This window comes from Macrobrachium nipponense, chromosome 30, assembly GCF_015104395.2.
Source record: "Macrobrachium nipponense isolate FS-2020 chromosome 30, ASM1510439v2, whole genome shotgun sequence".
In the NCBI taxonomy this organism is placed as follows: domain Eukaryota; kingdom Metazoa; phylum Arthropoda; class Malacostraca; order Decapoda; family Palaemonidae; genus Macrobrachium; species Macrobrachium nipponense.
The window spans coordinates 21060657-21087145 of NC_087218.1; the positions used below are offsets into that span (position 1 = coordinate 21060657).

The following is a 26489-nucleotide window of genomic DNA, read 5'->3' on the forward strand; positions in this document are numbered from 1 at the left end:
GATTAATATGTATATTCTACAGCATGGAAAAGGGGATCTCCCGATTCGGCACTGTGTTGGAAGCTGATATGCAAACTGTGACGTGGTTTAGGAGTTTACAGACTTTCTTTTCTGGGCCAAAGCTATTTAAATTTCTTAAGAACTACTTCGTTTTAAGATCCACTGAAACAACACTGAGGACCATCAATCATATCAGCCACCAAGAGAGAGCGTGCAGTAGTTATGGAGGAGAGCAGCCAAGCAGTTGTCATCGTCAACAAGGCTTAGGTAACAAAATGACCAAGATTATTCACGAGGTTGGCAGCGAATAATGCTTGGCAACCGATAAAAAAAAAAAAAAGGGGGGAGGATTTTAATAATCTAAAAATGCTAAGCAGGGTGAGGTGGTCGGGGTGAAGGGGTGGGGGTGAAAAAGGGTGGGGCAAAACACCAGTTCAAATGTACGTATTTTGGGCTTATTTGAAGTGCTTTTTGGGGTGTCTGGGACTTTGTAAGCGTGGAATGGTCGTGGCCGTTGAATGCAAAAGGTAATTTCAAGCTGGTCATTTTAGAGTATGAAGAGAGAGAGAGAGAGAGAGAGAGAGAGAGAGAGAGAGAGAGAGAGAGAGAGAGAGAGAGAATACTTAATCTCCATAATTGGCACTAGGATATTCAACTGAAGTTTGGGTATTCTTGGAGAAAGTGAGACTTTTAAAAACTAAAATAGCTCAGCTGCAGATTACTGGAGAATTCTTACTTATCAGTTACTATTAACCAGCATATTAATAATTACTTCGTGTACGTAGACAAAACAACACAAAAGCATATTGTGGAAAGCACTTTCTAACATGGGTTAAATACTGAAAACAAACTGATGGTGAAAGCAAATATTTGATAATTTAGATGGTTTGTGGAAGTTTTATCAAGAGAAAAAAGGGAAGAAGTACGAAGTGATTATGTTAAAAAGCCGGAGTATGAAGAGAAAGAAAACAACATTTTTTTCAGGGTCTTGGAAGCAAACTATTTGACCCTGTTGGAGTTTCTGACCAAAGCTGTGCATTTGAGGGAGAGGGGAACCTTACGAAAATAAAATGGAGGACATTGATTTCAATTATTTCTTTGGAGTTGCCTTTTATATTAAGATGAATAAGGTTTGAGGGATATTGGAAATAAAATGTCCGCAGATCAGTTGACAGGGCATTTCAAAATGAAGTGTGCTCAGAAAGACATACATTCACATACACAGGTGGTTAATTAGGGTTTTGTATACTTAAATGTATGCTTGGAAACAGTTGACGTATGGCGCTGAGGTTAGAGCTAAACACCAAATCTAGACACACAGCTACGAAGTTCAAAAGTAACTGACACGCAACTGGTCATTTTGCCCAGAGGGAAACAAAGTTTCAAGGGGGCACCATTTAGGCGTGGCAGGGGAATTGGTATGTGAGGGGACGGGGTGGGGGATAGGGGCGGATAAGCAGGAACCTGGGACGGACCAGGGTCAGGACGGGTGGGTGGGTGGGTGGGGCGGGGGTGGCGGGGCAAGGCTGAACAAACCTCTGCTTGAGCGACAGTGATCCGGAGTAATTGGAGGAGGAGAGGCGATCCAGCTCCCGCCGGAGGCGACCGTCCCTGTCCTTGTCCTTTTCGGCGAGGGCACGGCGCCGTTCCTCATGTAGCCGCAGGAGCTCAGCCTCGAGCAATGCCCGCCGGTCGGTGGATGCCGACTTCAGCTCTTCTCTCAGCTGATCCTTCAGGTTCTGCATGTATTCAGGGAGCTGGTGGGACCAATACAAATAGCCTGAACATTCCATGGCATGCATAAAGAGGACGAGAGATAGACTGAGGAACAGAATGACGCGGTGGGTGGATGAGGGGGAAGATAGATGGAAGGAACAATGGCGTCAGACAGACAAACAGACAGAAGAGGGGAAAAGATGGTCAGAGAGCCAGACAGAAGGTGGGGAGATGGACAGGCAGCCGTCCAAGTGGGGTTGGAAGGAGATTGATGGATGGAGATAAGGGAGGGAAAGATAGCGATAGACAGACAGACAGACAAGAAACGCAGACAGAGAGACGGGAGCAGAGAACGACAGAGATGGACGATGGAGAGACGGAAAACTGACGGATGAAAAGGGAAGACAGAATGACAGACTGACAGAGAGGAGAGGAAGATAATGAGCTCTAACATACAGAGCGAAAGGAAGAGGTAGACAGAGAGAACCGGGGATGGGGACAGAACAATAGACGAACAGACGGGACAGAAGGAGGGAGAGACAGAGGGCCAGAGTGGAAGACATATCAGGGACAAGAGAGAGAAAGTGTGGCACTGGCTAATTTGATTCGTAAAGTTCCTACAGGTAAAGCACACACGTGTCCCATATCACAACATGCTATTAAAATCATCCGAGATCATGAGTCTCTCGATGGTGGAAAAAAATCTTCCTTTCTTTTTTTAATTCTCTCTCAAAATCACATGATGTATATTATGTATATGTTTTGTTCATGCACTATACAAAGCAAAAGAAAACATGTATCTAATCAAAGTTAGTTAAGTCTGGACGGGATTAAACAGTTAAAAATCCATCTACTCTACAAACAAACCACTAGGTTCCTTAGTGGAGGTTCTCTTCCCGCCATCTTGCAAGCAAGTCACCCAAAAAAAGTTATTACAAAGCTGAACTTGTGGCACGAAATCGACAAGCTTTGAATGAGGGTAAGTAAGTACACTGCAATGATATCAAACGAAAGTTCTTACCTCGAAGATAGATGAGCTTTGCTAAACACTAAGGAAACTCTTTCGGTTACGAGAATGTGAACGCTCTCTCTCTCTCTCTCTCTCTCTCTCTCTCTCTCTCTCTCTCTCACTCTGTGACTGATGGGCAAACTGAAATGCGACATGAACTGTTTTTTGACCCACAAAGAGGGAGAAGAAGAAGATTAATAAGGAGGGTTTCGAAGCATCAGGCGTGCCCAAAGGTGGTCATTGAGTCCAACTAGGCATCAGCTTTTGGATGCTCTATTAAGAGCAAGAGTCCGTGCCAACATATGCTGGCTTAATATAAAACGACAACAACATATATAAACATCTGGATCACTATCGCAATCACATTCGAACTGCATACTACTCACACGTAATTTGTTTGTTCCCTAATCCTTCTTGTGAATGGCTATTCTTTGTGTACAAACAGCTGATTTGAATGACATGCTTATCCGACGATTTTTTGTTTTATTATTATTATTAATGACCGCTGTCTTTAGCATTTGCGACATGAGACACGCTCTCCTAATACATTACCAACATTTATTTATACACATACCAAATATATAAGGGAAACAGATATTGCTAACTATAAGTAACTATATGTAGATGATAACTTCACGTAGAGAGAGAGAGAGAGAGAGAGAGAGAGAGAGAGAGAGAGAGAGAGAGAGAGAGAGAGAGAGAGAGAGAGAGAGAGAGAGAGAGAGAGAGAGAGAGTAAAATGTACAAGAGATTTAACGAACTTGAAGAAAACGTTAGAGACGGCGAAAAGTTAAATTTTGGAGAGGAAAAAAAGCAATCCTTTACATCAGGTGATTTTTTTATATTAAGGTTTAATCTAAACTTATAATACAATACGTACTCGATCTCTGTAATTACAAACTTACTGATTTAGTTATTTAGCATTACAAACTAACCTTATTTAATTAACAATTAGAAGGAGATAGAGACTAAATGATTTAAAATTAATCCTTATCACATAACCATCTGTCAGGGGCTAAACACTTAAGACTGACCTTATCATATCTACAGTACTCTAAGTTTACGATTATCATTACCATAGACATACACACATTCAAAAATACTTCAGTACAAGGAACGATACCTCTGTACTATAGCGGCGTAATCTTTTCCTTTTTACGTATTGTGATATAAAGGCTGTTATTATGACGAGAGCGAAACTGAAGATAAAAAGATGCGAGCGAGATGACTAGAGTTATTTACCTGCTGTTCAAACAACAAAACAATGCGGAGCAAAGATGTAATTAATTACACTGACAGCACTAGAAGTCATGTTGGTCTACAAATCTGTCGTTTGCTTTCGTGTTAGAATTTGGTGGAACTGTTTTTATTTTTTTTATTTTTTAAAACTTCATGATGCTCTTGTTAGTTTTCCTTCAACTGTATTCATTACAAATCCCGCCTGCTATCACACCGATTTGCTTGTTTGTAATTAAGTTTTACTCTAAAGTCATGTTAGTGTAGTGTTTGTCTAACGATGGACACCATTCGACGCAGCAGAGGAGATCTGGCTGTAAATCAAAATAAAATGTTTAATCAATTCAAAAAGGCACTGCATAAATGGATCTGGCAAAGAATGGCATACGAGAGCATAAAAACCTCAAATACCTTTAGCAGGAAATCAGTCAATATTTTGTAAAGAGAAGAGAAGGGAGTTCGAGAAAAGGGAATTATATGGATAAAGTACTACTGGTCTTGTCAAAGTTATGACTATAGTTCTCGCATATTTGCAGTCATCTTTTCAAATCGGTATAAAAAAGAGAAGAAAATGGGACGTTATGGAATACAAGGCATCAAAAATATTCTTTTAAAGCTAGAGGTAGTGCACAAATAATCGATATATGATGAATTCTTAACTAATAACTGAAGTGTCGAGAGACATCAGGCAATAGGATAAATATATCTTAATCTAAACACCTAAAAGGCAGAGACATAGAGGAAGATGAAGAGAAATAAGATTAGAAGTTAGGGAGAAGGACCGGTTAGGAATATCAAATGTATCAAGTTTAGGGTGACGCTTTTTAACAGGAGAATACAGATTACACATCTACATGTTACGACTTCATGTTTTCAGTGAATTCCTTGCTAAAAACATTTAAGACATTAATTAGCTTGCTAAAATGTTGAAGAGGAATAACATATATTTAAAGAGAAACAAATACTAGTATCAATTTAATTTTTATGATATATGACAGTTTATGATTCATTCACTGAGTAAGTTACTTCATGGCACGGCTATTACTGCGTTTCATAATACGTTTCTTCGGCCCCGACTTCGTTCCATGCAGAAGTGTCTGGCAGAGCAGTATTCTCCTGAGCGTCGCCATCGTTTGGGTGAAAAATGCTTCTCATCATAAGATATCTATCACAGAACTAGAAAGGCATTCTGACGAGAGTAACGATAAGGTGTGAAACGTCTCAAGGAACTGACAACATGCTTTTTTGAAAAGTTCCAAAAGTAGAAGGTGAGATCAAAGAACAGAAACTCGAGAAACTATTTCGAGTGGTCTGGAATCTCGAGTGTATCCACTTACCTAAAGGAGGAGGAGAGGAGGAAGAAGAGGAGGAGGAGGAGGAGTAATCTGAGAAAATTTTGAATTACTTTGATTTCAGTTTATATTTTTTTTTAATGCAGCGCGTGAGTAACAAACTCGAATGTGGTGTGTGCTTACAAAACAGCAGAAACGAAACCCACCCGTTTTGGAGTTTTGGTTTACGGATAGTGGATTAAATCAAAAGCGGTTACGTCGTCGCTGTTTATAGCCATTAAACAGCAAAACCAAAAAAGCTGTAAGTGAGAATGATGCATATTCAAGGTGTTCAAGAAACAGATCAACTACAAGGAAGACGAGATAAATACCTTTTTTTCTCAGGTCAGTCATAGCAGTGGTTCAGTAAAAACAGTCATTTTGGTTGTTTAAAGAAAAAAAAAAAAAAAAGGTATTCGAAGGGGTTTTTTTTTGTCCTGCCTCACTATTTCTTAGTCGTGCTCATTTCGAAGCAGACGCAATTCTAGCTTTCAAGGTTTTTTTTTTTTTTTCCAAATCCGCTACCTTTGTTAATCAAAGGCATCTATTTCAACAAAGAAATGCCTTCAGTATATTTCGTCCAATTTCTTACAACAGACCCTAAGAATCGGAGGAACATTCATGAAAAAAAAAAGTATGATTCCATATTGAATCCGATGTTACTTTGCATACCTTTGAAAGGTTAATTATGTCTGTTAGTTCTTTCATTTTGAAGTAGGCCAGACATACGCAGTCTCATAAAAAACGCACTAATAAAGAAATACATACGCATATGACACATAAACAATAATACATAATCACACATATATGAGGCATTAACAAACAAGTTCACAATAATTCTCACATATATAAGGCATTAACAAACAAGTTCACAATAATTCTCACATATATAACGCAATACCATACAAATGCACATCGTTGAACATATGTGGCAAATGTAACGCACACAAACACACACACACACGCACACAAACGCTACTCTTGGATTTAGATAATTTCGTAAAGTAAACAAGATATTAAACAAAGGACCTTTTTGCTTAAAACAATGAAACAGAAAGATTTCGGAATGAACGTTGCACATTGCCTTGTATAATAATAATAATAATAATAATAATAATAATAATAATAATAATAATAATAATAATAATAAACTTCTGCTATTCTTTTCGTAATTTTGCAACACAAACAGTAATAATAACCAACAATCCCTTTAACATCGCTTAGAACATTGAAATAATAAGACGTCATAATGAATAAACATGAACAATTGAAAGGTATTTGTCGAGGCGACCGAGAAAAGATATTCATTTCCAAAAGTGTGCCTCTAACAGGTCTTCACTCAGCATCTTATTTTCGGTCGTTGACTCCATAATGCTCGGAAAAGTGTATATATCCCCTTCTCCAGTGGCACAAAGAAACGTCATGCAATATTTTCATGTAGTCTGCTTGCTAGAGATAACTTTCATGTGGTCTTAATGGTAAAAATAATTTTCATGTGGTCTGGTTGCTAGAGATAATTTTCATATGGTCTGATTGGTAAAAATAATTTTCATGTGGTCTGGTTGCTAGAGATAATTTTCATGTGGTCTGATTGCTAAAGATAATTTTCATGTGGTCTAGTTGCTAGATATAATTTTCATGTGGTCTGGTTGCTAGAAATAATGTTCATGTGGTCTGGTTGCTAAAGACAATTTCCATATGGTCTGGTTACTGGAGATAATTTTCATGTGGACTGGTTGATAGAGATAATTTTCATGTGGTCTGGTTACTAGAGATAATTTTCATGTGGTCTGATTGCTAAAGATAATTTGCATGTGGTCTGGTCGCTAGAGATAATTTGCATGTGGTCTGGTTGCTAGAGATAATTTTCATGTGGTCTGGTTGCTAGAAATAATGTGCATGTGGTCTGGTTGCAAAAGATAATTTTCATGCGGTCTGGTTGATAGAAATAATTTCCATATGGTCTGGTTGCTAGAAATAATGTTCATGTGGTCTGGTTGATAGAGATAATTTTCATGTGGTCTAGTTGATAGAGATAATTTCCATGTGGTCTGGTTGCTAGAAGTAATGTTCATGTGGTCTGGTTGCTAGAGATAATTTTCATGTGGTCTGGTTGATAGAGATAATTCGCATGTGGTCTGGTTGCTAGAGATAATTCATATGTGGTCTGGTTGAAAGAGATAATTTTCATGTGGTCTGGGTGCTAAAGATAATTTTCATGTGGTCTGGTTGCTAGAAATAATTTTCATGTGGTCTGGTTGCTAAAGATAATTTTCATTTGGTCTAGTTGATGTAGATAATTTTCATGTTGTCTGGTTGCTAGAAATAATTTTCATGTGATCTGGTTGCTAGAGATAATGTTCATGTGATCTGGTTGCTAGAGATAATTTTGATGTGATCTGGTTGCTAGAAATAATTTTCATGTGATCTGATTGCTAGAAATAATTTTCATCTGGTCTGGTTGCTAGAGATAATGTTCCTGTGGTCTGGTTGCTAGAGATAATTTTGATGTGATCCGGTTGCTAGAAATAATTTTCATGTGGTCTGGTTGTTAGAAATAATGTTCATGTGGTCTGGTTGCTAGAGATAATTTTGATGTGATCCGGTTGCTAGAAATAATTTTCATGTGGTCTGGTTGTTAGAAATAATGTTCATGTGGTCTGGTTGCTAGAGATAATTTTGATGTGATCTGGTTGCTAGAGATAATGTTCATGTGATCTGGGTGTTAGAAATAATATTCATTTGGTCTGGTTGATAGAGATAATTTTGACGTGATCTGGTTGCCAGAAATAATTTTCATGCGGTCTGGTTGCTAGAAATAATTTTCATGTGGTCTGGTTGCTATAAAAACGGAAGAATTTACAATTGTTGTGGTTCTGGTTGCTAGGAAAGACAATAAGGGTTTTCATTTTCGGTCTGGGTTGCTAAAAGATAATTTTCATTTGGGTCAGTTGCTGTCGAGATTCAAATTTGTTTCCATGGTTGGTTTTCTGGTTGCTAGACACCAATCATTTTCCATGTTGATCTGGTTGGCTAGCAGGCTACAAATGTTCAATGTTTTGGACATCTGGTTGCTTCGGCGGCTCATTTGCTTGGGACTTTTTTCTTGGTTGCTAGAAATAATTTTCATGTGGTCTGGTTGCCAGAAATAATTCTCATGTGGTCTGGTTGCTAGAAGTAATTGCCATGTTGCCTAGTTGCTAGAAATAATTTTCATGATGGTTTGGTTGCTAGAAATAATTTCCATGTGGTCTGGTTGCTAGAGATAATGTTCATGTTGTCTAGTTGCTAGAAATATTTTTCATGTGGTCTGTTTGCTAGAAATAATACTCATGTGATCTGGTTGCAAGAAATAATGTTCATGTGATCTTGTTGCTAGAAATAATTTTCATGATGGTTTGGTTGCTAGAAATAATTTTCATGTGATCTGGTTGCTAGAAATAATGTGTCATGCACTGGGAAGATATTTGAGTCGATATCAAAATATGAGTCAATTGTGATGTAGAAAACTATGAAAAACTAGAGCATAAAAGGGGGTCATGGGATCCGCTGATTAGAAATTGATGCAGTTTTAATAACAGCACGTGGTATAGTTACCCTTATTGGAAATAGATTAATATTAAATGGAATAACAGTAGGTGTGACGTTAGTAGAAGTTTAGTCTACAAAAACTACGATCAACTGCAAAGATACGTAATAGGTGTGCAAGTTGCACTGATTATGGTTAGAAATTGATATCAATTGCAATAGAGCTGTTGCATTGATTAACCGATTTAAAATCGGAGTCAGTTGCAATGACAGGAGACGAACACTGATCTGAAATAAATCCATATCGACTGCAATGAAGAATGTGATATTTACAAAGGTTTAGACAAGAAAGTATAAACTAAATTGGCAATAGATGTGAAACAGGTGAGGGTAGAATTATCCTGCGTATCCTATGAATCGTAAGTCATGGAATAACTTTTTCAAGTGCAATCATAACTTTTTCTAAGTAATGAATACTCATGCACCCTAGAAAGTAGTTCATGCACACGAGAGTGGTATCAAACGATATATGTTTCCTTTTATTAGTTTTTCTAATAAACTTCGTAGGAGTTATGAATGCATATTTCTCTTGCCCTTTTCAACATCAAGTGCCAACCATACACCACTTACAACGACCTTGATATAAATAGAAGAATAACGAGGTACATGATAACTGATGGGGAACTCTGAAAACTGAAAACATAAAGTGATTGGCTGTTGACATTTAGTAATATCATTTTTCGTGGCCTTTTTCTCTCATAACATTTCCCTTGACTCATTCCCATTAACGACCCTTTTCTATTATGATAATGTTCCTAAGATCAGATATAAAGTTACCAGTTACTGAAGATAGTTTTCTTTGGTTCTTGTGTATGATTTTTGCCATCCATGAATTGAAGCCTGACTCACCATTTGTGCAAAAGTGTATATTTAGAAAAAATAAAGTTTGCGATCCACGATTCGTCTTTATGCAGTGGGCATAAAATATAGATCCTAATGACTTCTTAATCAATAAAACTGTTTCCAAGTACAACCGTGCACGTAATGTTATACACACACACACACACACACACACACACACTGACATTACACAATTTCAGAGCGAAGAAGAAGCAATCCTGAAAAAGGGTTCACGAAACATAAGAGAGAAAAATATCTTTTTGGGAGACCTGAAACGAAAGCAGCCTTATACCTTTTCCCCTGATCCCACCACTGAGGTAATTTGGAGATTTTAGTCATTGGGGAAGATGAGAAAAACTTCGACAGGGAAGGGAAATGAAACTTGGCACAGCAGCCTTGAGAGAGGAAAGTCATACACATTACAGCAGAATCCTGCATGTTTCTAAACTATCAGGAAAGATGTTATTAAAATTGTGATATGAACTGAACATACGTCGTTTTAGTGGGTTTCCTTTTTTTAAAATTTTATCAACATAATCCCTTCAAAATTCATTTGCAACATAAATAACACATAGCCCTTTCCCACTTCAAAATCAAATCCAAACCTTCTTCTGTGTAAAAGTAATGTATGAAAAAGAATAAACCTGTTTTTGTGAACTGAAATTGTACCCGGGTGGACAAAATACAAAGGAAACTTACCTCTGGTTTCAGGAAAAGATTTACTTTCAGTTTGTTTTCAGACGCTACAGACTTTCTAACACTGAGGACATCTTTCGCCATTGGTACCCTTCTCCGCTTTATCTGTACTTTTCAGTAAAAGACCGAAATTAAATCTAAAGATTCCTCTTTGTTCGTGAAATGAGATCAGGTGCCGTTCGTTTATTTTGATCCCCGAACAATCTGAGGATCTCGTTCGTGTTTGTTGGTCAAATTTACAACTTAAAAAGCCCCGTAAAGTTTTCAAACATAGGATTTCGTGTTGCTGACAAATCACGAAAGCGAACTCTTGACAAGACATTTGCCAGACTACAGGACGTTCAATTTTTCTTTCGTTTTCCCGACCTTCAAACCAATTCTTATTACATGCGAATCTTATCAGGAAATATCCCCTGTTGAAACCTTTCACGAAACAATTAGCCTGTTTACATCACAGACTACTTTAACCAACCAATCACTAAAACCGTCCGAAAAAATGCTCAAGAAGTTCCTCTTAGAGGGAATGACGTAGAGAACCCGGGCCCACCAAAACAACGGGCCCCCTTTAATAAAAAATAAAGGAAGAATACTAGCGTTACCATTGGTTACCAGAGCCTGCCATGTTCCAGCATTTCCTTTCCACTGACCAAAAGGAAACTCCTTACCTGTGACCCATAATGATCGCTGAACGAAGGTGGTTGAGTGTTGGTATAAATAAGGTGATGGAGGTCGGGAGGGAGGCACTGGGCTATACTTGCAGGCAATCCAGACTTCAGCTGGGGTCCTCCTCCTATGCTACTAGACCCATGCAGACCGCTCGTATAACCTGTTGGGAGGCAGTGGTTAGTTGGCTGAGTTGTCGCGCATTCCTCTTACTATTATTTATAATTATCATTATTCTTGCTCAAAATGAGGTCAAACTCATACGGAACAACATTAAATGATCGTGTAGTTCATGGTTTGGTATATATTTACTTGGCTATGCGCAGGAGTCAAGATACGTAAATGATAGACAACCATCAGAAATTTCTCAAAGCAGTGGAGGATTGTGACAGACTCCGAGATTGCTTGTATTATACGTGTCATTCCCTTAAAATGAGTTTTTATTCGTTCCATTTACATACATTTTATAGTAAAATACAATTTGTTGGATATTATTTCTTAATTTTTGCATATTTCTTGGCAGGACTTTATGAAACCCTCAATTGGGCTGTTGGTTGTAGAAGAACAGTAACTTGACCTAAATTGTTCGCATTATGGGGCGACACTTCAGTGCTTTATTGGTCATGGATTTCACTGCCACTGATTTGTGAGAAAAGAACGAAGAGCAAAGATTATTCATTTTTTATTACTCTATCTGAATTGGATACCAAAAGTTCCAATGAACTTGAAAAGATCAAAAACTTCCCTCGGTATTTCAAATTGGCCTGGAATAGCCAAAGGTGACCCTGACTGAAAGCTTAAACACTATCATATACTTTTTTGAACCAACCTGGAATACCCAAAGCTGACACTGAACCTGAAAGCTTCAAAACTTTCCCATATTTTTTAAACTGACCCAGAATATTCAAAACTGGCCCAGGACATGATTGATTAAACACTTTCACGTACTTTTTAGTTTTCTGAAAAGAAAACTATTGTGCCGGCTTTGTCTGTCCGTCCGCACTTTATCTGCCCGCCTTCATATCAAAAATACTACTGAGGCTAGAGGGTTGCAAATTGGTGTTGTGATCATCCACCCTCCAATCATCAAACCTACCAATTTGCAACCCTCTAGACTCAGTAGTTTTTATTTAATTTAAGGTTAAAGTTAGCCATGGATCGTGCATCTGGCAGCGCTTTTCGGAGGCATGGGACGCCCCCTCACTCTACCGCATCTGGTGAGCAATTGAAACACTACTGGTCACAGCTGCTGGTTTTATACAGTATTATACGTTGTACAGAAAACTCGGTTGCGCCGAAGAAACTTCGGCGCATTTTTTGCTTGTTTTTAATGGACCTGAAATACCCAAAGCTGACCCTGAACATGAAAGATTAAATCCTTTCACATACTTTTGTTAACTGACCTGGAATACCCAAAGCTCACCCTGAACATGAAAGATTGAACACTTTCACATACTTTTTTTAATTGACCTCGAATAACTAAAGTTGACCCTGAACATGAAAGATTAAATACTTTCACATATTTTTTTCTTTTTTCAACTAACCTGGAATATCCAAAGATGACACTGAGGCTGAGAAATTAAGCACTTTCACATGCATTTTGCTACTGACCTGGGATACCCAAAAACTGTCCCTGAACATGAAAGATTGAATTCTTTCACATACTTTTTTAATTGATCTGGAATGCCCAAAGCTGGCACAGAACATGAAAGATTAAATGCTTTCACATACATTTTTCCAACTGACCTGGAATACCCAAAGCTTATTTGGAATTGAAGGAGCGGAAGGGTTTCTCTGATGACTGGCTGTAAACTAAGGATGCTCAAAGTGACCCGGGACTCAAATAACTAAAAATGTCCATACTTTTTTCCACTGACCTGGGATACCCAAAGGTGACCCGGGACTTGAATAATTAAACAATTCCATACTTTTTTTTAACAGAATGGGATACCCTAAACTGACAGATACTTGAATGATTAAACGATTCCATGAGTTTTTTTAACTGAATTTGGGATACCCAAAGCTGACCCAAGATTTGAAAGATTAAACAGTTTCACGCTTATTTTTGTTGTACCTGAGATACCCACTGATGGGCCAAGACTTGAAAGATGAAAGCGTTCCATATTTTTTCAAAATTACCTGGGAAACCCAAAGTAGACCAAGGCTTGAAAGATTAAACCGTTCCATATTTTCTCGAACTGACCTTGGAAACCCAAAGTTGACTATACTCTGGTTTTTTACATCTGTCCACCCGCCTGTGGTGTTTGCGTATGGTAACACTGCGTCCCAGGCTTTAGATAGTTACGCTATGTGTAAGTTTTAGGTAAATAAAAGGATATATGGGTGTACATTTGCAACTGAAAAGTGTTTTAATAATTTACAGTATGCGAATTACACCGTTAATATTCGAAATAGGATATTATAATTGTTGAATGTAAGCTGAATGTAACTATCTAAAGGCCAGGACGCAGTGTTACCATACGTAAACACCACAGGCGGGTGGACAGATGGAAAAAAACCGAGTATAAGGCCTGAAAGATTCAACAGTTCCAAGTCTTCTGAAACATACCTGGGATACCCAAAGCTGATCCTGGACGTATAGGTAAGGTGATGTCAGGCGTCTTCGAGATGTTCGCTAAGTTGGTCATGCTAGAGGAAGGTCTCGCCATGGATAACGATCCGCCTATTCTAGCGCCGCTGACAGTGCCATCTAGTGAGGACTGCCGCGTCATCTGGGACCTGCAATGAGTCCGGATAGATGAGTGAGGTCCGGATAAATAAGGTCCGGATAAGTGAGAGAGTTCCGGATCAGAGAGAAACACCTGAGAGTTTAGAATTATGTCTTTGCACTGTCAAGCCTTTCTTATGTACTTGTTTTCTGGTAGTGATGAGATGCCTTAATTAATAATTCCTTGGCATTTAAAGGGATTCTTTACACAACAGGGGAACAGGAGGTAAACATGAACAACTTATTCTAAGTAAATCATAATCATATATAGTATATGGTAATATTCACTGGTATTCCATGTACTACATGAGCAGTGAGGTTGATCCGTGTTCATACAAATATCCTGCAAGAAGCATTTCATGCAGATGAAATGCAAAGTCACGTTGCACATAAAAATAAGAAACAATCACCAAAACAGAGAATTTTCAGTGGACAAAATCAGCATTTCATTTCACTCTTATCTAGGCCTAAACATTTCTGCAAAGTAAGGTAGATCAATTACGACAGAAAGCCCTGGAAATAAAAATCACATATTACGTGTTAGACGAGCAGACCTATGGGCTACATATAAAACCTTTGTTATAGGGATGCGCCAGTTATTTCAGGTAGCTCATACACATCTCATGCCAGAGGTTCGCTGCTACAGAGCGTGAACGTTTGGCTGAAAATGACACGTCGTAACAAGGATGACGTGACGTCATCCAGATTTCAACCTGGGTCGGGGCAGACACTTTTGGGTAACATGGGGATGCCCAAAGCAAGTCAATCGCTTATTGTTATTCATTCTTAACTGCGGGTTGGAAAATTGGGTCAGCCAGATTTGAGCTTAGGAAAAAAATGTGGTTTTAAACATCTTTCGATTAAAATTGGATATCTGATGATACTACGTCAGTAGAATACTCTACATTATCTCCGTTGCTGTGACAACCCAAAAAGATATTGTTCTAATTCGATCTAATTTACATTGCGTGTCAGCCACAATGAAGCGAAAATTCTAACGAAACTCTTTTAAGCGGTAATTTGATAAAAACAATTGCTTTAAACATACAATGAATTCGGTATTTCACGATGGGAAACTTTCATTCTAGGTTACAGTGCTGGTATTGTGCGTTGTTTCCTCTCTCTCTTCAGCAATCTACTTTTCTTAAGTCATCTACTTACGTGCTCGCTTGAAGTTTGAAGCCTCTACCTAAAGCAATTTAGTTTCCTACTGAAACCAAAATATAAAAAGCTTTCCTTTTGCGATACACATCCATTTAGAAAAACTGCATAAAAAAACATGATTATACTCCCTGTGCGTGTGTATCGTCTAAAATTCCATATCCATAATTTTTACAAGTTAAAGCAATGGCTAATTTGTTGTTTCGAAAGGAAAATGGAACCCCGCCTGATTTTAAAACTCCGTTGTCATTATTAATGTGTCAGTGTGTGGTGGAATGATACAGTCTACTTTCACGGACTTTGATGCTTGAAAAAAGAAATGTCAAATTTACAATTTTATTTTTTAGTTCATAACTCTGATGCTCATATAATGTCATGCAGAAAAAATGAAAGAAGCGCATCCGATTATTCATGACAAATTATCTCCCCCTCTATTATTCAACCCTACATTATTATTCACAACCTTTCATGAAAAGTTGTTTATTCATCCTGCAGTCCTTATGAATAATTCATCAGCCCATGATTTCGCGTCGAGTTTGTTATTTGACTTCAAATTGGTAATTATATTTGGAAGGGTGTATATTAGATATATAATTATTATTTATATATATATATATCTATATATATAATATAATATATATATATTATTATATATATATATATATATATATATATGTGTGTGTGTGTGTGTGTGTGTGTGTGTGTGTGTGTGTGTGTGTGTGTGTGTGTGTATCCTATTTACACTGATACGTGGGACTATAAGCGATTACGATAAGCACAACAACAGAATCTATTCACCCCATTAAAATAACGATAGGATTTTGAACATACTCTGTAGAATCTTCTTAACATATTAAATTAACAATAGGATTTACAGAATGCTCTATGAAATCAATTCATTTCATTAATATAACAACATGATTTTGAATTTACTCTATAGTATCTATTTAGCCCATTTAAACAACGACAGGATTTGAGTATAATCTTGAGAATTTCTTTATCCTATTAAAATTACAACAGGATTTTGAGTAAACTCCCTAGTTTGAGTTTAATGGGAAATATTGAAATAGGTCTTCGGCTTAGATGAATAATTTGAACTTAAGTTTTTATTTTTTTTTTATTTCTACCGAGTTGTCGACTCAGAATTACACACGAATTTAATATTCAAATATTCTTCCCAATATCTACAAGTGGGTATTTAAAACATAAAGCTGAGAACACAACCAAATCAGGTTAAGGACACGATGCCCTGCGTCCTACGCTACCATCAGCACTCTAAGGATGGGATATACTATATATATATATATATATATATATATATAATATATATATATATACATATGTATATAGTATAAAATATATATATTTAGTATACATAATACAAACATACATACATATATATATATATATAATATATATATATATATGATATAGATACTATATATTCATATACATTATAGATATATTTAGTATACATATACGTATATATACTACATTATATATATATATATATAATATATATATATATATATATGTAGTATATATAAACATATAAACACAAATACCAAACATAAAATACGCGCTACTCAAATGTTTATCAAAATGGTCTCATCAGAACCTAACTACGTACAGAACACACACAGGTCATGTTAATCAATGAAAGGCAGGAGAAGAGTCATGCAGAGTCGCAAGTCTAAATCTAATGAGTGGAATTCCTTACAAGAGGTGGAGAGGGACAAGGCAGCATCAAAATCATCACCCTACAAAATATATCACGAAGGAGCATTAAAGATAAAAAGATCAAGTTCCAAAAAAGAGAAAAATTAAAGAGAAGAAGAAGAAGAAGAAGTAGTAGAGAGAATAAAATAGAGGCGAACAACATTACCTGAGAACCAGTGGCTTTCATACTCACGATTTTTGCACGAGATTTTGGGAAAAGAGCGGGAAAGCTAAGAAATTGGCTGATGTGTGTACTTACGAACTGCAAAATAAAAAGATAATAGGATTGGAAGGAAAGCAGACACATGTATACATCCAACCGAATTGAGTGGAAAATAGTGGAAATAGACATTCTAAGGACCCAGATAAAGAGGGCATTGTCAACTACTATTCTCTGGACGTGCTACGGAATATGTTACAAGAAAATGAGGCCGTGTGAAAAGAGGGGTTTATATATATATAGATATATATAAAAACAAAATTATCTGAGTGTTTCTTTTTACAGCTTACAGGCCAAATCAGTACTTTACAGGCATTCAAGATGTTGGTGAGAAGGACATTTGAACTATTCCAAAAGTTTAAAACAAATGTGCAAAGGAGAAGTTAAACTGGTCAACTTTATTACATTATCCTCCGTTCATCAAATGAAGGTTTCAAAGTGAATGAATGACAAATTCCTATTGCTCTTGAAATGTTTGAGAACTGGATAAGAAACAGACTTCAAGCATTAGAGGTGTTTTACAGAGAAAATAGCCTCATGGAAAGGACATAATACAATTCTATAATCCACAAAAACTGCAATTCATTTACTTCGTTTTCCTATTACAGCTCTGCTGTTATTTCATTTTATCCTTTCTGTTTATCAATAAGGAAAAAATTTTATTTGCTAAATATCTTCATTAAACTGCTCCAAAAAATAGCTTTTTTGATTGAGCTTCCCTTTGATTTTTTTTTAATGGAAGCCTTGTCTAAGCTAAAAAGTCCACATATTAGACTCAGTACCTTCTGAAATGAATGACTTCTTATTTCATCTGTATAGTGCTACTTAAATACTTACTTTTCGTCATGGCCAGGCACTGCTTTGTAAGCTTCCTATACCTCAAAGAATAATGTTTGCAGGTAAAGTGTAGCATTGTTTTTAAGGAAAAAACAAAGTTATTCAGAGTTTTAGGGATTGAGAGTTAAAAGATGGATACTCAGACAATACACAGAGCACTACAATTGTTTAGAGGTCACCAAAGGGGCCATTTTGCAAGGGACCAGTTCAAGAGAACCCCTCTCATACATGCAAGTCACTGAAAAATTCCTTGAACAGTTTTCAACAAATAAATATCTCACTGATAAAAGAAACAGCGAAAAGGAGGCCCTCCGCCTTTATGCAGCTGATAAACCAGTGATACTTTCCATACCTGGAAAATGTTATTTGCCAAGGGAGCGTCTGAAGGAAACCCTTAAGAAATGCTGACTTATATTTGAAATAGAAACTTGATCACTTTTCAACAACTACTATTGGGATGGGCATGGCAATGGATGAAAGTTATCTTACCCAATTGTTAACGTAGTAATTGTGCAAAAGCTTTACTTCAAAGACAATCAAACAAATAAAGTTGCTTCATTTCTACAAAGATGAAATGATGAGAAGTTTGAATTCACGGATAAAATATTTATTCTTTTTTTTAGAGAAAAATTTAGTTTATAGAATTTTGCGTTTGTTATGATGCAAAAGCTATCCGGAGATTTTAGGAGTGTTAGATTTCAAATGAACTGTCTGTAGGCGTGGTAATTATTGGATGGTAAGCAGTGCGATTATAACAATTGAAAGAAAAATTCGTGAAGAATCAGAGAAGCAATGAGTGCAATTGAATATTATTCACCAAAAAAGGGGATAATGAAAAATTTTAAAATTCACATATTCCACATAGAAAAATATTTGCGTAGTCAAAAAAAGTGCCTCTAATCAAAATTTTGGATCTACTACATAATGAAGCAAAATCAAAAGGAGATAGAAAGTGCTTTTGAGAAACCTACATCTCGTAACCGTAAACATCTGCAAATCAATACTGAAAACAGAAAACCACTTCCACATTAGTTTTACCGTTACTTCTGTTTAGAGATCGTGCTGTGATGTAAGACCGTATTTGTTCTGGAACAAATACACAAATGTACATATATACATCCATCCATACACATGTATTCACACAAGTACACACCTATAGCCGTCTCTTAAACACGGTTCGTATCAACAAAAACACCACGTGGTCACTTTCATATTAAGACTGACTACTCAATCGTGGATGAACTCCCTGTGCAGAAACATTTCAACTTCCACAATTTTAGTTGCTTCGTACGTCTACACAGAAGGCTCACCGGTAGTGCGTCTAACCCATGTAAACACTGAAATTCAGCTTTGCGCTGCACACAGTCTCGTGCAATATATTATTATATATAATATTTATATATTAGATATATACATATACTACAATATATATATATTAATATATTATGTATATACATTCATATATATGTATGTATATATGATATATATATATATATATTTATATTTCATACCATAGGTATATATATTCATTCTATATTATATATATTATATATATTATTCATATATAATGTTATGTTATATATATATAGAATATGTATACATATATAATATATATTATATATATAGATATATATATATAGTAATATAACATACATTATATATATATTTCTATATGTATATACTCATATATATATATCTATATATATATTCATACAATGTAATAATATTCATAATATATATATATATATATAATATTATATATATATATATTCATATATATGTATGTATAATTATATTCATATATATTTACTATATATATATAATATATATATATATATATAGTATATATAATTTTTCCACTGATATATTACATGTGAGAGTCTTAAGCCTCGAAATCTATGGAAATCTGAAATGCAGATGAAGAGGATCGGGATAGTTTTGATTATATGCATCTGAGAAAATGATTCTGCCATTATGGCGAATGTATTGAATCTCTCTCTCTCTCTCTCTCTCTCTCTCTCTCTCTAGTTTAGATTTAAATAACAGTGGAAAGTAACTTAAAATATTCATTAGTAAATAGATATCTCTCTTTCCGTGTTCAGGAGGAGGTAAAATTAAAAATCATAAAAGTTAAAAATCCTTTTCAAAATCTCTCTTTCTCTGTGATTCAGAGGCAAATGATCAGTGAAAAGTTAAAACATCTTTATCAAAGAGTCTATCTCTCTCTCTCTCTCTCTCTCTCTCTCTCTTCCTCTTCTCTCCATACTCCTTCCTCTCGCTCTCTCTCTCTCTCTCTCTCTCTCTCTCTCTCTCTCAGTAACTCTTTCTGTGTTTTCGGACTGTTTAACTGACAAATGGTCAATTAAAAGATCTAAAAGTTGTACAACCAATCACTTCCCTATCTATTCCATCTACTCTGTTTCACACAAACTCACACACAGTGCTAACATAACAAATTAACAATCGCCCAAATAAAAGTAGGAGAAGTTCGTCTCTACATGACTCAGTAGTATTTGTCCTCTTTCTCGTAGCGAGTGTTTTGACTGTAAAAGTAGAGTAACATCCCTAGGCCTTCTCATTTGCAATTCTAATGAATAAAGTTGAACACGGCATTGGTCCTGGACAGTGTATGTAGGTCGGAAACGCTCCCCCCCCCCGCCCCCCACCATTGTTTTTGCTTGTTATATAACTCTGCATAGATGCCTTTTACATTATGGCAAGTTTTCTCGGTATTAATAATTTGGTTATCCGAGATCCGACGCTTGTGAAAAAGATATTTGTAGGGTTTTGAGGACAACTAGAGCAAAGCGATTTTGAAGTGTGGCGAGGAGAAAATATGAGAAATGGTCGCCTAACAGGTTTTACGAAGCTGGCTTAGAAGAAGTGCTACCCGCTACTTTCACTTATTGGACCAGTGGCTAAAAAAGCACTTGTAGAAAGGGACACAGAAGCCACGTTGCTGATCTTTGATTAAAATTTAGAAAAAAGAAGAAGAGGTATTCATGACTGAAATGAATATAGCAAAAGCACTGCTATAACTGGAATTAAGAAAAGGGCATACAGCATCAATACTTGACACCATTGCAGGAGCCAACATGTCTGAAAGTGTCATTACTGTCTCCTGGCAACCTAACATTAGGGAAATTGGACTTACTTTTGACCATTAGGTTGCCGCAGCACAATAACGAAACCAAGTCGATGACCGTTTCAATCTTTTTGTAAGAGGCCATCGTTGGACGAGTGGATTTCGCACTCGGTTACCAATCCGTTATTCCGAAGTTCGATTCTCGGCTCGGTCAACGGAGAACCAGAGGAATTTATTTCTGGTGATTAGAAATTCATTTCTCGATATAATGTGGTTCGGATCCCACAATAAGCTGCAGATCCCGTTGCTAGGTGATCAATTGGTTTCCAGCCACGTAAAAATATCTAATCCTTCGGGCCAGGCCTAGGAGAGCTGTTAATCAGCTCAGAGGTATGGTAAAACTAAGAGGCCATTGTAGGTACCGTTGACACTACTACATATGACCTCTCTCGCCCAAGAAAGAGGAAAGCAAAATCACCATCAAAAATGACAGACGAAGAAAGAGCTGTTCTGAGACTCAGCGTAAGGGACAGAAAACGCCCAAGGGCCGAAGGAGGAAGAGATATTGGAACGCATCGCCAAACATCCAGAAAGGAATGGAATGGAATACAGAATTTAAGCCAAATGCCAAGCGCAGGGACCAATGAGGTCATTCAGCGCTTAAAGTGAAGTTGGGAAAGGTTTAAAAGGTGTAACAGGAGGAAAACTTCGCAGTTGCACTATGAATAAATTGTTAGCAGAGGGTGGATAGCAAACTGGTAGAGAGAAAATGTGAATGAAATGGGTTTCAGCTATGGGCCTGAAGGGACCCAGCACAGAACCTTAAGTAATGCCTACAGTACACCGCTTGAGGTGTACTGACGGCACTAGCCCCCTAAGGTGACCCAGGACCTCTATTAGAAATAGCTGAAAGAGTAGGTGCATTGCTATCAACAACTGCAAAAGATAAGCTGGAGACGAGTTTTTAAGAGAAAATGGGATCTTTCCTAGATAGTGACCCCTAATGGCTTTCGGGGGGTCGTTATCTTTATGATATTTACAGTCTTTTGTTTATGATTTTACGGTCATCTCCAGCGGGCTCGCACTAAACACGTCGCAAAGGTGGATACATACCGGGTTAAAACCCTTGGGGTCACTCTCGAGGAAAATCTCAGAAAATGAATAATAAAAAAAAAGGGCGTCACTGACAGATTCTAGCGCTCGTCTTTTGCTCTTCTCAGAAATATATGGAGCGATAACGGGATTGTCTCAAGTCTCTCAGGGAGAACCAGATGTCAGTGCCAGAAGAAAAATGAAACGTCATTAAGTTCACTTTGCAAGGTGACGTTTGTGTTTTCATTATAGGAATGCCATAATTATGAGGTCAGGTATATAGTCTCTCTCTCTCTCTTTCTCTCTCTCTCGTGTATATATATATATATATATATATATATATATATATATATATATATATATATATATATATATATATATATATATATATACATACGTAATAAGATATATGTGTGACATTGTTATTATTATCACGGAGAGATATTGATAACCAATCAACAGCAGGTCCAAATTTAGTACGTTCTCCAAATGACCGAAAGCTTTGGGTAAAAACCAAGCATTTAATTCATTGGTTAATGCTGCCGTCAAATGAACGGTTCCGTGTCTAAACAGCCGACGGTCGCAAGCGAATTATCATAACATATCAATTTGCATCTGAAAATCCCTGAAAATATTCATATGGCGGATCTGGAACACGAAACAATAACATTTCTCTACCGGTTTTTAAAATAAATAATCTTCTTGTCGAGCTTTGAAACTCAAAAGTCTCAAAGCTTTTCATTCGGCAGCACAATCGTTTTAACTTCGAAACATAAAGGTTAACTAAAAATAAAGGTAAAATTCAGAGTCACTTACTCTATGTCGCGAAACCTCTGACGTCATACTTTTGTGGATATGAAAAGTAGAAAATTTAATCCACGTCAAAGCGAAATCCTTTTGATTATTGAAAAGAATAAAATATAGAATTTAGGCCAACGACCAAGCGCTGGAAGCTATGAGGTCATTCAGTAAAAAGGTTTGAAAGGTGTAATAGGAGAAAAACTTCGCATTTGCACTATGAATAAATTTTTAGGAGAAGATGGAAAGGTAGATAGAAGAAAGAGAAAATGATAGGAGGTACAGTAAAAGGAATGAAGGGGGGTTGCAGCTAGGACGAAGGGATGTTGCAAAGACCCTTCATGAATGCCTACAGTGCACCGCGTGAAGTGCATGTACGGCAGGCACTACCTCCCAACAGAGCCCTTATGATTGTAAGCTTCCGTGACGTCCATTTTTTCATATTAATGAAATATTAATGTTTACCTTTCTTCTTCTCATTTATTTCGTCTTGTCTTCTTCGGGCCTGGGCTACAAGAGGGCATTATGCTGCTCTCCCGCTGCCCTTTCTTTAAGGCGAAAAGAATTGAAACGTTTGTTCTAATAACTTAGTCATCAAACTCAAGCCTTACTGTGACTCATTGCTCATAGTATTTTAACAGAATAATAATACACTTTTAATATTTGTTGGAGCGATAGACTGAAACCAGTCGCAGGATTGGACTGGATTAAAGGATTTAGGCCAAAGTCCAAGCACTGTGCCCTATGAGGTCATTCAGCGCTAGAAAGGAAATCAAGAAAATGTATATTTGAAAGGCACAACAAGAGGGAAAACCTTGCAGTTTGCATTACGAGAAGGTGGATAGAAAGATGGAAGAAAAATACTATGAATGGAGGTACAGTAAATGAATGAAAATGGTTGCAGCGAGAGGCCGAAGGGACGCTGCAACCTACGGGGAGATAAAGTTGGGGGTGGACCCACCTGCCTTTTTATTTACGTATCTATTTTGCTTTTGGTCATTCAAGGCCTCTGTTTCGCTATCTCTTAGAGCAGCTATGCTTGATTGTGCTTGATATTATTCTCTATTATTCTCTGTTCCACCTTTCTTCTTTTCCTCGTGTTCATTGCAAACAGGCTCTCATGTTTTCTCTAGAGTACGGATATTTGGGATGATGTTAATATACATTTTCCAATATCATCTTGACTTATACAGATTTGATTTGATTTATATAGATTTTTGGCATTATGCCAAGTACTGGGGCAACTAAGGCCATTCAGCGCTGAAACGGAAATTGACAGTAAAAGTTTTGAAAGGTGCAACAAGAGGAAAAAGAGCGCCTCAGTGGCGTGGCTGGTATGGTCTTGGCCTGCCACCTCGATGGCCGCGAGTTCGATTTTCGGGCATTCCACTGAGGGGTTTGAGATGTGTATTTCTGGTGACAGAAGTTCACTCTCGACGTGGTTCGGAAGTCAAGTAAAGCCGTTGGTCCCGTTGCTGAATAACCACTGGTTCCATGCAACGTAAAAACACCACACAAACAAACAAACGAACAGGAGGGAAACCTCGCAGTTGCACTATGAAACAATTCTTAGGAGAGGGTGGACAGTAAGATGGAAGAAAGAGAATATGAACGGAGGCACAGCAAAAGGAATGAACGTAGTTGCAACTAGGCCGAAGGAACGCTGCAAAGAACCTTCAGTAATGCCTACATTACACCGAATGAGGTGCACTGGCGGCACTATCCGCCTACGGGGAAGTAATATCATCGAGAGAGAGAGTGAACTTCAGAAGGAGTTGGAGGGGTTGGACAGCAAGCCTGAAGAGAGGAAGTGGGGAGGGAGGTATAGTTAAAAGCTAAAAAGTGCAAAAAAACCTTGAGTTGTGCTTACAGTGCACCACGTGAGTTGCACTGATGGCACTAACCCACTAAGAAGAGAGCATGTGTCAGCTAGTTTCCACAATAAAAAGAAGAAAGTTTAGGGTTGCACAACGAACTGTCCTCACTTCATTAACTTGCATTTTAACACGAGAGTAATGAATGGTATTTGAATAATATTATTATTTGAAGAATATTTGTACATCTCTGTCAAGGACTTTAAAGGTGCGTTCACACGGTCGAACGATGCCCGACGGACAAACATTGTTGCCATATCAAAGGCGAAGCAGGATGACGTCAAAAGCGTTGAAACGAGGGAAGTAGATCTGGCAACAAACTGTGGTACCAGTTGAAGTTGTAAGTCACTGTTCTGACTCTGCTCACAAGGCAAACTCTGGTAAGCAATTGTTAATTGGTAACAATGTTTGTCCGTCGGACGTTGTTCGACCGTGTGAACGTACCTTAATATTCGATGCTAGGCCGGCCTGACTTCTGGAAAACTGTGTTCGACTACAGTCTTCTTGTAAACGTAAAGATCTTTGTATTTATGTATTTCCCATTTCTCAATTTAATGGACCAGTAAAACTGGTTTAGTCTACGACTTTTAGTCAGTCGCTGAAAACATTGTGGGTTTTTATTGGTTTCATATTCTTTTCACTTTCAAAATAACAAATAAACACAAATTATTCTTGGAAAGAAGTGCACAATTGTATGTTATGGATATATACATACACACATATATTTACATACGTTAAATATATGTATATAATATATATGTGTGTGTGCGTAGATATTTAATATATATAAAGTATATATATATATATATATAGATATATATTATATAATAATATATATATATATATATATATATGTAGTATGTATGATAGTATATATAGATATATATATATATATATATATATATATATATATATGTATGTATGTATAATATATATATATATATATATATATATATATATATATATATATGTGTGTGTGTGTGTGTGTGTGTGTGTGTGTTTGTGTGTATGTGTGTATAAATATATAAACTACTGATAAACATAAATTTCTTCGTAAACACATAAATATATCACCAAAATCACTGTATGCTTTGTCGGGCGCTAAAGAGGTTTACACACAGTTACAATAAAAGAAGTAAGTACATTATTAACAGAAATACACCCTTTAACAAATACATATTTCATATATGACTTACGTAACCAGACAGGAAGGGTTAAATTCAACCTGAGAAAACCTATAACGAATATTACCTGTCGTTGCTATTAAAACTAAAAGAGGTGGCCTTGCGCCAGCACGCGCGCACGTAGTACATCGGTCGCTCTCACGAGCAACCCCGTTTAAACATCATTACCTGCGGGAACGTACCTGACACGGTCTTTGGCGTTCAGTCCGAAGGAATTCTTTTTATGAGACGGAAGGGGCGCCGCCTCCTGGTCCGGCGGTAAGTGCGGGAGCTTTCTTCTGATCCTCAGGCTCTTCTGACTGTCCGTCTCGCTCATGGTGTCCGAAGAGTCGTCCCTCAGGCCCCTGGGCGTCCCCGCCGGCGTGCTGGGCGTCCCCGTCAGCATGGCCAGCTGGGCGTTGACGCCCGCCATGCTGTAGTCCTCCGGGGAGACCAGCTGGTCCGTCGACGACCTTAGACGCGCCCTGCAGGGTCCAGAGAAGAATTATTTCCTCATGCACACGAGGAGGGAGGCTGCTCGAGTCACATTGTCCCACAGAGCACAAGTCACATTCATCTGAGATGCTGCGGCAATGATTGTCAGTGCTTTGAGATTGGAAACTATACTATATGTTGCAGTCAATCTCTCTCTCTCTCTCTTTCTCTCTCTCTCACTTCCGTTCCTCTTTCTCTCACGCGGCCGTAGATCTGAAGATGCTAAAGACTGAAACTG

The 26489-nt window shown here is 37.3% G+C and overlaps 1 protein-coding gene across 1 annotated transcript in view; it reads right to left on the bottom strand.

Annotated features, from left to right (window-relative positions):
• The window catches only part of LOC135202362 (uncharacterized), a 348084-nt gene that overhangs the window by 25757 nt on the left and 295838 nt on the right, over positions 1-26489 (bottom strand). Inside the window, 4 exon segments of the mRNA XM_064231725.1 lie at positions 1537-1757; positions 11082-11242; positions 13649-13818; positions 25960-26241. Coding sequence (XP_064087795.1) covers positions 1537-1757; positions 11082-11242; positions 13649-13818; positions 25960-26241 — 834 coding nt within the window.